Source organism: Thunnus maccoyii, chromosome 5 (genome assembly GCF_910596095.1).
Source record: "Thunnus maccoyii chromosome 5, fThuMac1.1, whole genome shotgun sequence".
Taxonomy (NCBI): Eukaryota; Metazoa; Chordata; class Actinopteri; order Scombriformes; family Scombridae; genus Thunnus; species Thunnus maccoyii.
Genome location: NC_056537.1, coordinates 27,298,436 through 27,314,367, shown reverse-complemented (window position 1 = coordinate 27,314,367; position 15,932 = coordinate 27,298,436). Strand labels below are relative to the sequence as shown.

The window sequence follows — 15,932 nt, the reverse complement described above, 5'->3', positions numbered from 1 at the left end:
AATCAGTTTCTATTTGATCTCTCTTTACATTGGTTACTTTTCTGGCTCTAATAAGATTTGTCTTTGCAGCAGCAAGATGAGAACCACCAAATCTTTGCTTGGTAAACTGAAAGACAATAAAGCAAAGGGCCATGTCATGAGAGGACTATATTTTCAAATTCAATGTCAAATATTCATGGTCAATTTATGAGTGTTGACAAATTCAATGCTGGTCAATGCTTATAGCCCCCCCACTCCCAGCACTTGTCCCAGTGCTGCACTCAGCTGCCCTCCAGCCCTTTGGACCGGACCAACTGCTGAAGTCTGTTGCCCCGCAGGCCCCTGGGCAATAACTGCTGTTGGCTGTTGTTCCATGGAAGAGGAGATACATCACTAATTGGTTTGTGTTCTGATACACACACACACACACACACACTACTTGAGTCTTTAATTGACCAGCGTTACCTTCTGAGTGTGGAATCCACACATACAGGTCCTCACTTGACCGAACAAGGACGTCTGTCCATGTGTGTGCATTGGACATTTCTGAATCTAAAAATAACAGTTGTACATTTGATTGAATTGAACATGGGTTAAATCATTGATTTTTATTTATGTAGTTACAGAGATCTGATGTAAATTATTTTCTCATTACATATTTATTAACTCATATGAACCTAGCTTTTTATTGTATTATTGTAAGTTAAAATGAGTGAAATGTATTGTGAGAGTAAATAACAATTAATACAGTATACTGTGCCATGTATATACTCATACCCTTTGTTACAGCTCATACCACTTCTTCTGCCTGGGAGCTGGCCTGTTTCCTTGACCTGCAGGCCAGGCCCCAGTGTTGGCAAACTTCCTCAGGCATGACATCCAATCTGAGTTTGCCATCGCATGGTGCAATTTTGATTTTGCCTTTGGTGACATATATGCATTTTTTTAAATGCATGAAAACAACATAAGTGCTGGAACATGAAAGCCAGACCATCGGCCTTGTAAAATTGTAAAAACCCAATTGTAGCATAAGCCACCTAGGCTATATTTGGTCCATGTTTGAAACACAGCTCATGAATTAATCTGATTTCCATTATAAATATGTGGACCTGAGTGAGGAAGCTCCTGGTGGACTTTGACTCTGACAGGCTGAAGGAAGTGAAAGGAGTCACCACTGTGGTTGTCCACAAGAGACGCACCCCGATAATTGCTGGATTTTAGTGAAAGCTTTTGAGCTGAAACTGACACATCTTATATTGTGATATAATGTGACATTTACTGGATGTGAATGTAAAAGAAAATATATAACTGGCAAAATGAAAGCAGCAGTCAAGTATCATAATACAGGGTAAATGCAGATTAGCTCATTTAAATGATACAGGATGACCAGGTCCATATCCACAAAGAAATGCTGGACACAGTGTTAATTTAATTACCTTAAAGCCACTATGTGTCGAATTTGAAAACTGCTGACTTTGGGATCAAGCCTGGCAAAAGATGCCCACTTAGAAATGCACACAAACAAAACAGCTAATAGCCTCTAGATGGCAAATATATAAGCACATTTGATTTTGCGCTTTTTATTCACATTCCTCCTCAGTGGCATTTCATTTCTTGCATTTCTTACTTAACTGAATTGCCAAATTTAACATCTTTCTTGGTCCCATCCTGGTCCTGTTCCAAATCACAGCTTGTTTTTAGACCCTGATTATTAAATGACTAGGATGAAAACCATCAGTCATGAGGTGCAAGGTTAAAACATTTCGCTATGTGCTTTGTTATGTGTACATTGTTCAAAAGTATCTTATTACACCAAATCTGTTTTTGTATGTTTTGTTACTTGATTATCTTTTGCACTGTCTCCAGTCCCTTTTAGTGAATATATGATTGGAACAAACATTGTCATTTTTATCTTATCATAATATTTATGCATTTGTATGTTTTTATAATGTAATATATTGTTTATATGTGTCAAGCTGATGTGAAACATATATAGAGTATACTTTACTTAAGTAATTTTTTTTTACTTGATTTGGTCTGATATGTCAGAACGTTGATGTCTGAGTTAGGTTACGGTTTGACTCTCTGCAACATGACATTAAACTGTATGTAACAGAGTATTCTACATGAGAGCATCTCCCATCAGTTGAAGAACTGAAATTAAAAATATAATCTGGTCCCCAGTGGATCTCTGGGATGGTTGAAAAGACATATGTCACTTTCATCAGCAGAGACTGAATACAAAGCCACATGCTGCTACTTGCAACAGTGCAAAGTGAAGAATTCAGTGTTGGTCAAGGGAGGGCAGCACAAATAAAATCACAATTTTGCAATAATCAAATATATAACTAGAATGTAAATGATTTTTGTTCCAGCTTTGTTTAGAATTCTTTCCCTAGCAGTGATATGGCCGGCTTACCTGGAAAGTCAAATGTCTGAATGCTGAAATCAGTTTAATTAATTACCATTTTTTGAGGAAAAATGTTAAAATGAAGCATCATTAATCACCTGTGTGGTATGGATCTTATGAGAAAATAAACTGTAAAGACAAAGTAATACAATACGTACAAATAAAAACATACGTACATGTACCATTACCTGGCACTAATAAGTGAGATATACTGGAACTTTCAGTTTTCCAATTGTAATTACTACTTATATGATGATTTGAACTGTATTTGTTAGCTGGAAAACCGGTGATGACTGTAACTCTGAAGTGACACAAACTCTACATTACCCCACATTGTTCAGAGTCTCTGAGTCTGTTTCAGCGCTATGACAGGTACTAACCACTGCAATCCTATTACACTGTATGTACTCCGCTTTATATATTTGTATAGTAGCCTATGTACTGTATGTATTTGCTTGTGCCTTTGTCACAGCAGACATTTTGACTTGTCATAGTAGGAAAAGCACAGGTGTGTGACTAATAATATTAACCATGGCTCTTCATACTCTCGAGTCACCAAGTGAGAAAACATGAGAAAGGAACAAAGAAAAGACTGTTTGTGGAGCAGGAGACGCCTCTCAACCTTTTTTACAAATACATTTCAAGCTACATTTCTTTCCCATTGCTAAGTCTGCGTGTATATATGTGTGTGTCTTACATCACATCCTGTCAGTCTATCTGTTAGCCTGTCTGGCTCACACTGCCTGCCTATTCTGCTTCCTCTCTGTCCTCTAGGCAGACTGTGAAGGGACAAGCCCATGTCTGTGTGGTTTGATTACATTCTGACACCTCCTGATCCAGCTGAAGCGCCCCGGGTGTCCGCTGTCACACTGCTGTGACAATTCACAGCATACATTTTGAAACAACTAATATGAATTATTAGACAGACTGTTCTGTGTGAGAAATGTAATCACTTGGTGTTTTGATGATGCTGGTAGAAAGTGCTGTCTCGAACAATACTCCATTTTCTCAAAAACATTCAGTTGGGTTTAAAGTTTAAAAGCTGCAGTAGCCTATGTGAAAGCAGTTAGTGTTAGTGACCTCTTATAGCACAATGTATACACTTTGCTTTATCTTTTATCTTTGTATCACAAGACATAGATTTTGTCACTATGAATGCATTGCATGGTGTGAAAATGTCCTGAGCCATAGATTAGGTTTGTGTTAGCATTAGCATATGTGTGTCTAATCAGTCAGACTGTATTCTGGCCAGTTTTGTTTTTCTAGTTGTGGGTCATTCTGAGATATGTGTGCAGATTTTAGTATTTTAGAGTATTGGAAGTTGCTTTCAAAAATCAATAACCAGTTTCATCAACAACTAATTTCAATAGTGAAAGTACATAACCTGAAGTAAACAGCAGAGAGAGCCAGAGAGCCATGTTTGAAAGTTAAGCCGCGGTCGCTGATGATCCACAGCTCTATTGATGTCATAAATCACACAAAAACAGGTTATTGTGGTAAATAATTATGTATTGTACTGCTATAATCTCCATAATAATTAAACGAAACATTAAAAATATAGAATATATCCATATTTTCTATATAAAGCAAAGTTTATCCTTTAGCGAACCACGTCAGGATGGCCGAGCGGTCTAAGGCGCTGCGTTCAGGTCGCAGTCTCCCCTGGAGGCGTGGGTTCGAATCCCACTTCTGACATCAACCTTTTCTTCCATCGATCTCACATTTTACACTGTCAGAAGCAGGAACAAATTACCCACCCGTGCTCCGAAACGTGTTTTGTGCTGTACGTGTTTCCCGACACACATAAATTACACCCTAAAAACGTACACAAAAACGCCATCTGCCACATATTAAACAGGCAACACGACCATAAAAACTAAAAACTACTATATAATAGAAAATTGCAAGATGCAAAATACAAGAAGACAAACGACGTTCATTTATTGTACTTAGTGATTATATTATTGTCATTACGGTAAAGAAGAAAAACAGGACAGTTATAATGCTGATTTAATATGTTTTATATGACAGAAAGCTTATTTATTTTTATTTTAATAAGTATGTTTTATAACATGTTGAGTGTTTTATGTATGAGGCAGAGTGAATGATGGTTATTTCTTATCTCTTCTTCTCTTTTCCTTGGTCTGAAATTAAATAAAACATGAAAATAAAAACATTAAGATTAAGACCCGCTTTATTGTCATCTCTGAGCACTCACATACATTGAAACGAAATTCATCTTCTGCATTTGACCCATACACACACACACACACACACACACACACACTAGGAGCAGCGGGCAGCCGGGGACCAAGTCCAGTTGTTTTTGTCAGTGCCAGTGATCAAGGGCACTGACAGGAGTATTAACCCTAACATACATGTCTTTCATGGTGGGACAAACCCATGCAAACACGGAGAGAACATGCGAACTCTACACAGAAAGGACCCGGGACGGCCGGGATTCGAACCCACGACCGTCTTACTGTGACGCAGCGGTGCTAACCACTGATTAGCAACATTAGCCCTGACAGGTTTCCACGCCCACTGAGAACAATGTAGGAGCATTTCCCACTCTGCGTGATTCAGTTTGGGTTTACCTTTCAGTTATTACAGTCAACCAGTGTCACTTTGAAACACGAGCACACAAAAGAATTCCCTTTTGAGTTAATAATTTACCACATCCTATCAGGCCGTTTGTGTCATTTATTAAACTCTGTGCAGCAGTACATCACCCCTTCCTGTCTTATCAAGATAGAGATGTGAAGGACAGATATGTCTGTCACAGAAGTTCATCTCTCCTGTCAAAACAAGGCACACACAAACACATCTACACCGAGAGGGCGTCACTGAGTCACATTTTTCTTGTTTTCCTTCTCCCTTCACCTCCTCCCAGTTTTCAAACAGGTTCATGAGTCACTCAGGTGAGAGGCCTGAGCGCCATATGGGAGGTGCCAGGGGAAAGAGAGATGGCAAAGAACATAGAGAGAGGACGATAAAACACGCAATATGTGTGTGTGTGTGTGTGTGAGAGAGAGAGAGAGAGAGACAGAGAGAGAGAGAGAGAGAGAGAGAGAGAGAGAGAGAGAGAGAGAGAGAGAGAGAGAGAGAGAGAGGGCAAGGTGTAGAGAGTTACACCACCACCATTAGACACCTGTCAGTGCAGGTGGAGAGTTGCTGTTGGATATTTGAACTTGGAGATTTAGGAGGAGGCTTCTCTTTTTCTCTTTGGACTATTTTTCTTTTTCTTTTTTTAAACTAGTAAGACTTTGTACACTTGTGATTTGGACCTAACTGAACTTTAATTTGAAGATTCAATCTTGTTGCTGCCACCTGTAGATGTTGTCAATGGTTACCGAATCCCAACCATCAGATATTTTCTGAGGAGTGAAAACTGTTGGAGGAGGAAAATTTCCATCACAGACTTTTTGTTCTGAGATTGCCTCCCATCTTCCAGGAGTTTGTTGTTGGTGCAGCTTCAGATAAGCTGCGTGATCATGGCAGACTTCCCATCCAAGGTTACCACAGAAACCAGCTCCCCCAACTCCCAGAGCTCTCAGCATGGGGGCAACAGCCTCCGAGGGCTGGCTGCTAACGTCACCACCATGATGGACATGACTTTTATCCGAAGCATCCCGGCTATCCTCATGATGGCTGAAATAGTGAGTGGCTTCACTGGTAGTCTGATCAACTCTGTTCACTTACAGGACAATCTTCTGTTCTGTTTCTGTTGGGATGATGATTGAAACCATTAGTGGCTTAAAGAACAAGGATGACGATATTCTATAAGAGCAAAACCAACAATATTTTAGTCCGTCTCTTAATACTTTACAACTTCCCTGACTAGTCTGTGGTTCTCAGCACCAAACCAAGTCTGTTCCCACTGAACATATAATCTTTAAAAAACAGTTCAAAATATTTACTTTTTACAAAGGCTAAATAATTTCCTAAAATAGCGGGCACTATAGTTTTTAGCAAACTTTAGTCAAACAGAAGTAAACAGTGCCTTTATTTGGGACTAGTTTCAGCTGTGCATTAATACACATTTGGCACTTTAGTGACTATTTCCAGCAGCAGGATGGTATATATACAATCAACTCAAAATAACCTACAGTGCATGTGTTCATCATAGTGAAGGAACATGTGACCCAGTGAAAAAACGTCGTTCATTGATCTGATTTTAATAATATTTGGCAACAATGAATCTCTGTGGCACAGAGGGCTTTGGATACACAGACTATACTTGTTAGTAGAATAAATTCTTTGTTGGATTTAGTCTTTTTGTGGGATTTGTTGATTATAAGAAGAACATAGAATATCACAACACTTATCCTTTAATCTTTGATAGCAGTTTGTGCATATATAGTTGGTTTGTTCTGATATTATAATAGCTTTGTCAAAATAATAACTGTATTTCTAGTTTTACTCTCATACAACGGCAGCACCAATATGTTAAAAAAAGCTGAAGAACCAATGCGTGGATAGAGTGCAGGCAATTGAGGATCAGTTTGCTGTTATTGAGGACAAGTTAAAGTTAAACCACACCGGGTGATAAACTCTTCAAACTGCTGTCAACATTAGGACAGCTCTAGATAAAGATATTTGTATATCTGTGTCCTATATCTGCTGAAACAGGAATTTGAATGTGAGTCAACAAGCTTCAGTTTGTGCGCCATAAATGTCACCAACTATCTATCAACAAAAACACACAACTGTCACTGGTCAAAGCCTCTGCTGTCAGTTCATGAACTGACACAGAGCTGAGAGCTGAAAATGAACTTGATAAGGATTTATATTTGTACAGGAAAATTGATTGTGGGAGGCAGTAGGGTGGGTCTGTTATTTTTGCTCTCATATGTGGTTGTAAGATTGAATTGAATACATGAGCAGCACTGAGCCTCAGCTGGACCTTTTTCCCCCTCCAGGGATGTATTTGCACTAGACACTGTCCACACAGCGGACATGTGACCGGCTGGATGACTGACAGATCCAGGAGATCTTTGTCCCCTGGAGGCCCCATGCCCTGCTGTCACACCCCTCTGACCAGCCCACAATTACACTGAATATATATATCTTCAAGGACAGAGAGGCCACTGTTAATGTGCAGTCTGTGTTTGACCTGACTGTTAAACATTTCTCACTTCTCCGTCCTTAAGGAGTGTCAGGCTTTATTGGCTGTTGATGGTGTTGTAGTAGTAAGGCCAGTTAGGGAGTAGTCAACAGAAGTGTGCTTTTGTTGTATTTAGAATACTGATTAACCCTGGTAAAGTTTGTAGGGTGTGGCAGGTGACACTAGGGATAAGAATAAGGTAAAACTTTGCCTTCTTTATGATATTACTCAGTAAAACTAAACTTTATTTGGCATGTTTCAACAGTTCATATCAAATACTGAGTATATAAAACATCTTCTCAGCTCCTCGAAAACTTTTTTCTGAGCACAAATATTTGAGAAAAATCAAACACCTTGGCTTTATAAAAGCCAGCTTGTTTCCTTACAAGCTGCTCCAGTGTGCATAAACCAAGAAAGCCAAACTAACTTCACTAGTTGTTGTGGTGACAGTTGGGATTATTAGTAGGCATATAATGATGTTTTAAGTCAGACAATGTAACTTATTCACTCAAACATCCTTTTACAAATGAAAAGTTGAATTCTTAGGTAATAAAACACAATCTGGCTCAATTTAATATACCTAGGTTTTGCTGCTACAGCCTTTTGCTCTGGTGTGAGGCTATGGTGGCTAGTTAGCTAATGTTAGCAAAGATGTTGCTGTATGAAAGACATACTGAATCAGTTTAGTGGTGCTACTAGTGCAGTACATTTTAGCATTTACCATTTTCCTGTTGCCACTCCTGCTAACAGAGACAGCTGTTGAGAAAAAGTAATACAGGCTGGCTTCAGATGGCTATAGTCATGTTGTCCAACAGTTAAACAAGCAGTGAATATTGTCTTACGAAAAGTAAAACAGATTAAGTGTTAGTGATAAAAGAAAAGCTATAAACCACACCACAGGACTTTACATTTGAAGAGATTTTTTCTTTTAAGATGCTGCACTTACATGTTACATCCCAGAAATTAAATCTATCTTGATGCCTTTTATTTGGCACAAGTTTACTTTCAGGTGACTAGTTATAGATAGAGATAAGTTTTATTGCCTGAAGAGAATGAATCAATTTTCTTGCAGGTCAATATTTGACCTGACAGTTTGGCACTTAGGTCTCTTTGCTAGATTGCTCACAGTCTGTGGACACACAGGCAGCTCTCATATCTGACTGGCAGTAAATGAGATAAACTGAGGCCATTAATAGATACGTTGAGCTTGCCCTGGGCAGGTTTCAGTGAAACTGGGATACATATTTAAATTACTGCACTATTGTCATAATCACACAATGGTAGTTCAGTAAAATAAACTTAGTAGCAATTCAGAAAAAAACCTGACTCACAGTTTCCCACAGCTGATCTTTTATTTTAAAGGATTTGTTTGTTTTTGTGGCCTTTCAGCCTGATCCTCTGAAAACAGACCTGTGCTGAACTTCCAGTAGTTGTTGTTTGTGTGTGTGTGTTTGTATCAGGTATTCCTCATGTTGTGGGGACCTAATTCACACAGTCACATGTGGGGACTCGCCTTCCTTTTGGGGACAAAAATCAAGACGCCCTGACGTAAATCATTAAATTTGAGGGAATGTAATTCAATGTAATGTCCTCTGAAGTGATGGAAACACAACTGTGTGTGTGTGTGTGTTTGTTTGTTAGGTCATTTGTGGCAACATCATTTAAGATTTTGCATACTTGGACTACACCAATACAAAAAGGAAAGGAACAAAGATAGGAAGTACTAAAACTGATATTTGAGACATTTTTCTTTCATTGCATTCATTCATCTGCTGTTAAGAGTTAAACATCTAGTCTTGTGTTTCAAACTTCCAGTTCTTTATGCAATACTAATATGCCCCATGCATACTGAATTATAAAACACATCTGTATAATATATAAATATTGGGACTTGAACCTGCTTCACACATTGGCAGTGAAAAGATAACATACTCCTTATCACACAGATTTGAAATCTATTTTGCCCACTTCCTTTATCCTGAAACTGTTTTCTCCATAATTAACCTTCAGTGATAAAGTAATCAGAGGTGGGAGACACAAGTTTCATCAAAATATTAAAATAGTTACATATAGTACATACAGTTTTACAAATAGTAAAATAGTAACATTTGACTATTTTAGTCTGGAAACTGACATTATCAACTGTTCCTCTAATTCAGAACAGAGGTCTTTGTTAAGATGGGTGCTTTGTAAAGGTCAGCATCACAGTGCCTACTGTGTGTGTGTGTGTGTGTGTGTGTGTGTGTGTGTGTGTGTGTGTGTGTGTGTGTGTGTGTGTGTGTGTGTGTATCAAATGTGTTAAAAGTGAAACATGACCTCTGCATACATAATAGACTGTCCTCTCATGTCCTTTCTCGTGGGACAGAAGCAGAGAGACAGTGAGGCAAAGAGAGGAGCCTTGTGTGGTTTCTGTCTGGATGACGTCTCTGTTTTAAAGAAACTACAGTCTATGGTGAATTTTAACCTTAATATATGTCAGTAGTGTTCAATAGTGTTTTATAAACAAATAAAGACCCTGACTGCTGGCAGCTTTTGTTGTTATACCCTTTCATTGACGACAGGTCTTACAGAAAATGCAGTTTTGGTTAAAGGATAGTTTCACATTTTTTCAAGTCTTAGAACAATACTCACACATACTACACATTTATTGAAAGAGTTATCGTTTGCTGTTATCATCCCTCCTCTGCATACTGTCTATGAGGACATCCCCTCTTAAAAGACAAATAAATCTGTAACACTGAGTTACAGTTTGCGCACTGAGCTGTAACACTGTTAACACAAATGTTTGTGAAATTATCTGCCCTGAACTTAGATGTTTTCAGCAAAAAAGCTCAGATAAACCTACTGTACACCACCTGCCCTACACTAAACAGCAAACAGGCACAGTTAGCAACTAGTTGGCTAACATAGTGGAGCATTTAGCCACTAAAGAGCCAGATATTTCCATAAGGAGTTAATAGAGAGCAAAATAGAGCTAAATAGAGCTAAAGAAAGCGTAAATATTGGAGAAACACAACTCCAAATGAATGCTAACGTTGTTCCGCGTCTGTTAGATGTGTAAATAGACAACTGTTTGCTCCACATCACCTTGGTGATAATATCCCAGATAGCATACGGAAGTGGGCCACTTCAGGCAATGATGCAGCACTGCTGGCCTTCTTCTGGCCTGGACAAAATGGATGTGAGCCTGAAGTGGCCTACATGTAAAATAACAAATATGGCCCAAATATCCCAAAACAAATGTGGGCCATTTTGGGCGAAGATACGGTGCTCTCGGTGATGTGTAAACTGGATGTGACCCTAAAGTCGCATATGTGATACATAGTGAATATGGCCCAAATATCACAAAACAAATACGGGCCACCTTTGGCAAAGATCTGGCACAGTCGACAATAGTTAATGTGGGTGTAAACCAAAAGTGGCCAACATATGGTTATTTTAAAAAAATACCTAGGCCAGTTATCCCTGACCAAGATACGGCACAGTAAGCACTGGCTTGACTTGATGCAAACCTAAAGTGGCCGACATATGATATGGCAAATATGGCCTAAATATTATACAACAAATTTGGCCCACTTTTGGTAATTGTATGGCACAGTCAGCGCAGGCTGTCATTATGTGAGACTAATGTGGCCCATATTTGAAATAGTAAATATGGCCCATATATTACTGAACATTATCGGGCCATTTTAGGTAAAGATGTGGCACAATTGAGACTGGCTTATCTGAATGTGAGCCTGAAGTGGCCTGTATATGATGCAGGAAATGTGGCCCGTTTATCTTAAACATATCTGGGCCAGTTCTGGCAAATATACGACACAGTAAGAACTGGCTAGTCAGGGTGTGAGCCTAGAATGGCCCATATTTGAAATGGTGAATATGGCCCAAATATGGTTGAACAGTATTGGGCCACTATAGGTAAAGATGTGGCACAATTAGTACTGGCTAATTTGGAAGTTAGCCTGAGGTGGCCAACATATGATGCAGCCAATGTGGCCCGGTCATCTTAAAACATATCTGGGCCAGTTTTGGCCAAGATACGGCACACTCAGAACTGGCTAATCTGGATGTGATATGATATGATATGATATGATATGATATGATATGATATGATATGATATGATATGATATGATATGATATGATATGATTTACTGTGGTTCTAAATGAATCATAAAATTTTAGAGGTGAAGCTCAGTGTAGGTGCATACACACCGATGATGTTTACAACTGGGAAGGTAAGATTCTCTGGAAATGCTCCCAGAAGATTATTTTTCTACAGCAAAGTGTGCCCTGGCCTCCTCCTCTTATAAACATGGAATTTACTGTTCCATGTTAGTCCAGGGATCATTGTCCTAACAGTCCAGCCACAGTCCCCACCTCTAGTCTAAGAACTGGTTTCCACTGCCTTGTTTGGTACAATTAGGGTTGAACCCCACATGTACCCAATTGAACTGATGACACCATGTTGGGGGCTGCACAGCTTAAGGCAGCTGTCCTTCTAGTGACATACAAATGCTTTATCCACAGGTCCTGGAATTAGCAAACCATGTTGACTGTGGTGACTGCAAAAACAAGGTTGCTAGGCCTGTTGCTGTCAAACAGGAGTGCATTCCCAAAATGCCACCATTCCATGCAGGATGTTGGCCATATGAACATTAGGAATGTGGGCCAGTTCTTGTTTATTTGGTTCGTTCTTGGTTGACATGCGGTATTGCTATGGCTTTCTTGTTGCCTGGATCTGGCAAACAGGAGTGGAACGACCCAGTACGATCATTCCATGCAGTGTTTGGGCCACATGAGGATATGGAATGTAGGCCCAATCAAGGCCAGAATAAAAATGAACTGAAAGATTTGGGCCAGATATTGTTTATTTGGTTTGTTCTTGGTTGACATGCAGTAATGCTATGGTTTGCTTGTGACCCGGATCTGGCAAACAGGAGTGGACTGCCCAAGTGCCATCATTCCATGCGGTATGTGGGCCACATGAAAGTGTCGGGTGTGGGCAGGATATGGGCCACAGTAATTTTGCTATCTGGGATGACAGTATGTTGTGTTTACAGCTTGTTGTGTTGCCCACAAGTGGCCAAAAAATGATCAATGCAAGTTTAAAAGGCTGTAACTTTTGAAAATACCTAAAATACTGAAGCCTCAAGTCATCTTTAGCTGAAATAGTATTTTTGTCTTGTCATTCCTGTGCATGGAGAGGAAGAATGACCAAGTGACCAATTACATTTTCAATATGCATATTGTTAATATTGTATTAAGATAGATTTGAAAAAAAATGAGAACCTATCCTTTAACCATCTCCTTAATTGTGTGTGTTAGATAATCATTGGTTTATGTTTAAAAAATTGTACTTTTTATTGCTGCCCCACTTCACTTGTCTCCTCCCTCTCACCTCTTTAGTTTCTGGGGCTGCTCCAGTGGGCGTTGATAGCCAGTGCCCGCTACACGCTGCTGCCGGCGTATGGATGGGTGATGTTTGTGGCCGTCACTCTGTGGATCCTCACCACCATCCTCTTCTTCATGATCTTATTTCGCACCCAGCAAAAGCTCACCGCTATCCCCTGGCCACTGACGGTACAGAAGGACTAGGGGAGGAAGAAGTTTGAGAGTTGTTTTGCTCACACTAGAAACAGCTTCAGAGTGCTAAAAAAAGTTTTCTTCTTTCCAGAGTTTAAAAACCAGAACAAACCAGAGCTCTCTTAGATGAACTGAAATAATATCAACCAGTTAACTGTTTCTTTTATACTATTCTAAAATTGCTGTTTATTCAATGCAGAATTGATCAAATGTGCTTTATTTAGCAGTGGCCTTAAAGACCTTGAAAAATTTAAGTTTCAAATCTTCAGTATCTTTAATATAAAACATTAATGACTAAATGAGCAACAATCAAAGCCCAAGTTTGGAAAAAAGACATCCTTTGCTACTCTTTATTAAGAGTTTAACACTAAAAAAATCCTGCCCACTTCAAAACAGTGAGACAAACACAGACAGAAATCTCTCATGTGAAATAACCAAAACTGATCTAACTGATCAGAAAATGCTCTGCTCATGTAGGAGCTCATCACCAATACTAAAAAAGCTGGTTGAGGAAATATGTTTTCAGGGCCTTTAAAATGACACCATTCCCTCTGAGTCCTGTGTACAGTTGATTTTATTTGCATCCAGGTGCAGACTGTTCAATAATGCACACTCTCTGTTGTCTTCTAGGCAGGATCTTAATGCACTTGTTCATTAAATTAACAATTAATAAATGGTGCATGAACAAGAAGAAGGCAACAAGACCTAGATTGAAGATTTATGTATTTTTTCTTTAATTGAAGAGTTCAAGGATCGCTTAGGGCTCAATCAAGTGAAAACAGATAAGGAAATAGAGGAAATAAGACAGTAAATTAGGTTATGAGACATCATAGGATGCCATGGCAGTAGTCCAAGAAGGAGAAAGACACCAAAACAAGGAAATAAGAAGACAGGGAACAATTACACAGGAGGGAATACCAGAACAACTCAACAAGAAGAAACTCTAAGGATACTCTGTATGGCTAATGTCTCGTCTCTGCTGTTATAGGTGATGGTGTACCAAGGCGCAGCTACAGTCCTCTATCTGACTGCCTTCCTGGCCAATGCAGCATCTGTTCATCCCCTCTTCAACAGCTATTTCTACGGACATCTGGCAGCCGCTGCTGTAAGACACTGGTCACTCACACTCACACACACACAAAGAGCTGATTAAAAATGCAAGAAAGATCACCCTCTGATAATGTATCTTGTTTTGTCATGTAATCTACCAAATGTGGCTGCAAAAGCAAATCCAAAAGAAAAAAATCTAGTCCATGATCCTTCCCTGCCCTGGCACTTCATTCATATATTCATTCAGTCATCCAGTGTTTGAACTCTGAGCACATTTTTAATGTTTTCTCTCCCACCTTCCCTCTTGATGCTGATACTGTTTGGCTACGGTAGGTGTGTTTCTGATAGCGTGTTTACTTATCAGGCTGTGGCAGGTACACACACCTGAAACATTAAGACCTATTAGAAACTGAGAGATAGAGTAAGGTGAAGGGCTCCCTTACTGCTCACAAGGCTGTGAAACCAGTCATGTGCTCGGGAGTGTTTAAGTCCAGCCACCTTTGTCAAACAGTTGCCACTTGCTCCTCCCCTTTGCTGTTTAAAGGAGCCAATGTTCAATCATCTAAAAAACAAAGAATTTAAGAGAGAGAGAAAGATGTGAATGTAAGCAGGAGATGGAAATATAATGTGTGTTTGTGTGTGTGTGTGTGTGTGTGTGTGTGTGTGTGTTTGTGACAGAGATTGCACACTAAAGATAGTCAGTGTTAGGGAATACAGGCTGAATACAGAGTTTTATAGTCTCTTCTACAGGCCAAAGTCCTGTTGGGTTTTCAGGAGCACATGGCTTAACACACACATGCACACATATATGTTGGTCTTTCTATAGTTGTGAGGTCCCTCTTTGACATAATGCATTGCCAAGCCCTTTATCCCGCCCTTTACCATCATTACCAAATGCCTAACCCCAACCCTTACCCTAAACCTAATTTTAACCTTAACCCCAAACTAAATCTTGACCCTCAAACAGCACTGTGGAGGTACTATATGTCCCAAATGTCCTCATTTGTCAAAAATGTCCTCACTGCCGTGGTCTAAAACTCAAAGTGGTTCGCATAACGATAAACGTACAAGTATACATACACACACACACATGCACACACGACCCTGGCCTCTATTCTATCACAAACTCTTATCAGTTGTGTTTTACTGGGCATAGTATGGGATAATGGGCCATTAGTACATTGTTAAAGCTGTTAAATCACAAGTACTTGAAATCTTTCTAGATGTGAAACATCAATGATTAATGTTGGCTGTTCCTGAGGTCATTTAAGTGATGTAATTATCTCTCCTTCTTTCGCTTTCTGTTGGTATCTCTCTGTTGGTGTCTCACCCTGTTTCTCTGTCTGTCCATCCAGTTCTTCGGTGCTTTGGTGACCCTGGCGTATGGCGCCAGTGCTTTCTTTTCTTATCTGGACTGGAAGGGAGATGGAGGAAACGCTGCCACCAACACAGTGCCGACCTAGGACTCAAACCACGCGACTCTGTGCCCAGGAAAAGACTCTGTGTTTTCTTTCCCTAAACATATCTGGATAATTCGGATAGTCTAGTGTCGATATCAACAAAGTGTCACTTGACCTCTACTGCTGCCTCTGGTACCCCAGATCCTGACTTTAGTCTAACACCAGTCTTAACAATAAGACAACTCCTAATTCACTCACTAAAACTCAATATACTTTTACCTACATAGTATACAAATATTTTGAAATGAATGTTTTGGTAATTACAGTGAAATTTATTTTTTCCCCCAAAATGAATATATAAATAAAGATAGAAGTGCCTTAAATTCTTGGCAACACCAGGTG

General features: G+C 39.4%; 1 protein-coding gene and 1 non-coding gene across 2 annotated transcripts; both read left to right on the top strand.

The window, feature by feature from the left end:
• Nucleotides 1-4,001: 4,001 nt before the first annotated feature.
• Nucleotides 4,002-4,084, top strand: trnal-cag. Its single transcript has one exon. It is a non-coding gene; the product is annotated as a tRNA-Leu (tRNA).
• A 1,494-nt stretch (nucleotides 4,085-5,578) lies between these two features.
• Nucleotides 5,579-15,930, top strand: LOC121897048 (plasmolipin). The gene is made up of 4 exons (XM_042411307.1): nucleotides 5,579-6,048; nucleotides 12,904-13,077; nucleotides 14,069-14,185; nucleotides 15,486-15,930. Exons 1-4 carry the CDS (start codon nucleotides 5,884-5,886, stop codon nucleotides 15,591-15,593), a joined length of 564 nt encoding a protein of 187 aa, XP_042267241.1. The 5' UTR covers nucleotides 5,579-5,883; the 3' UTR covers nucleotides 15,594-15,930.
• Nucleotides 15,931-15,932: the final 2 nt, after the last annotated feature.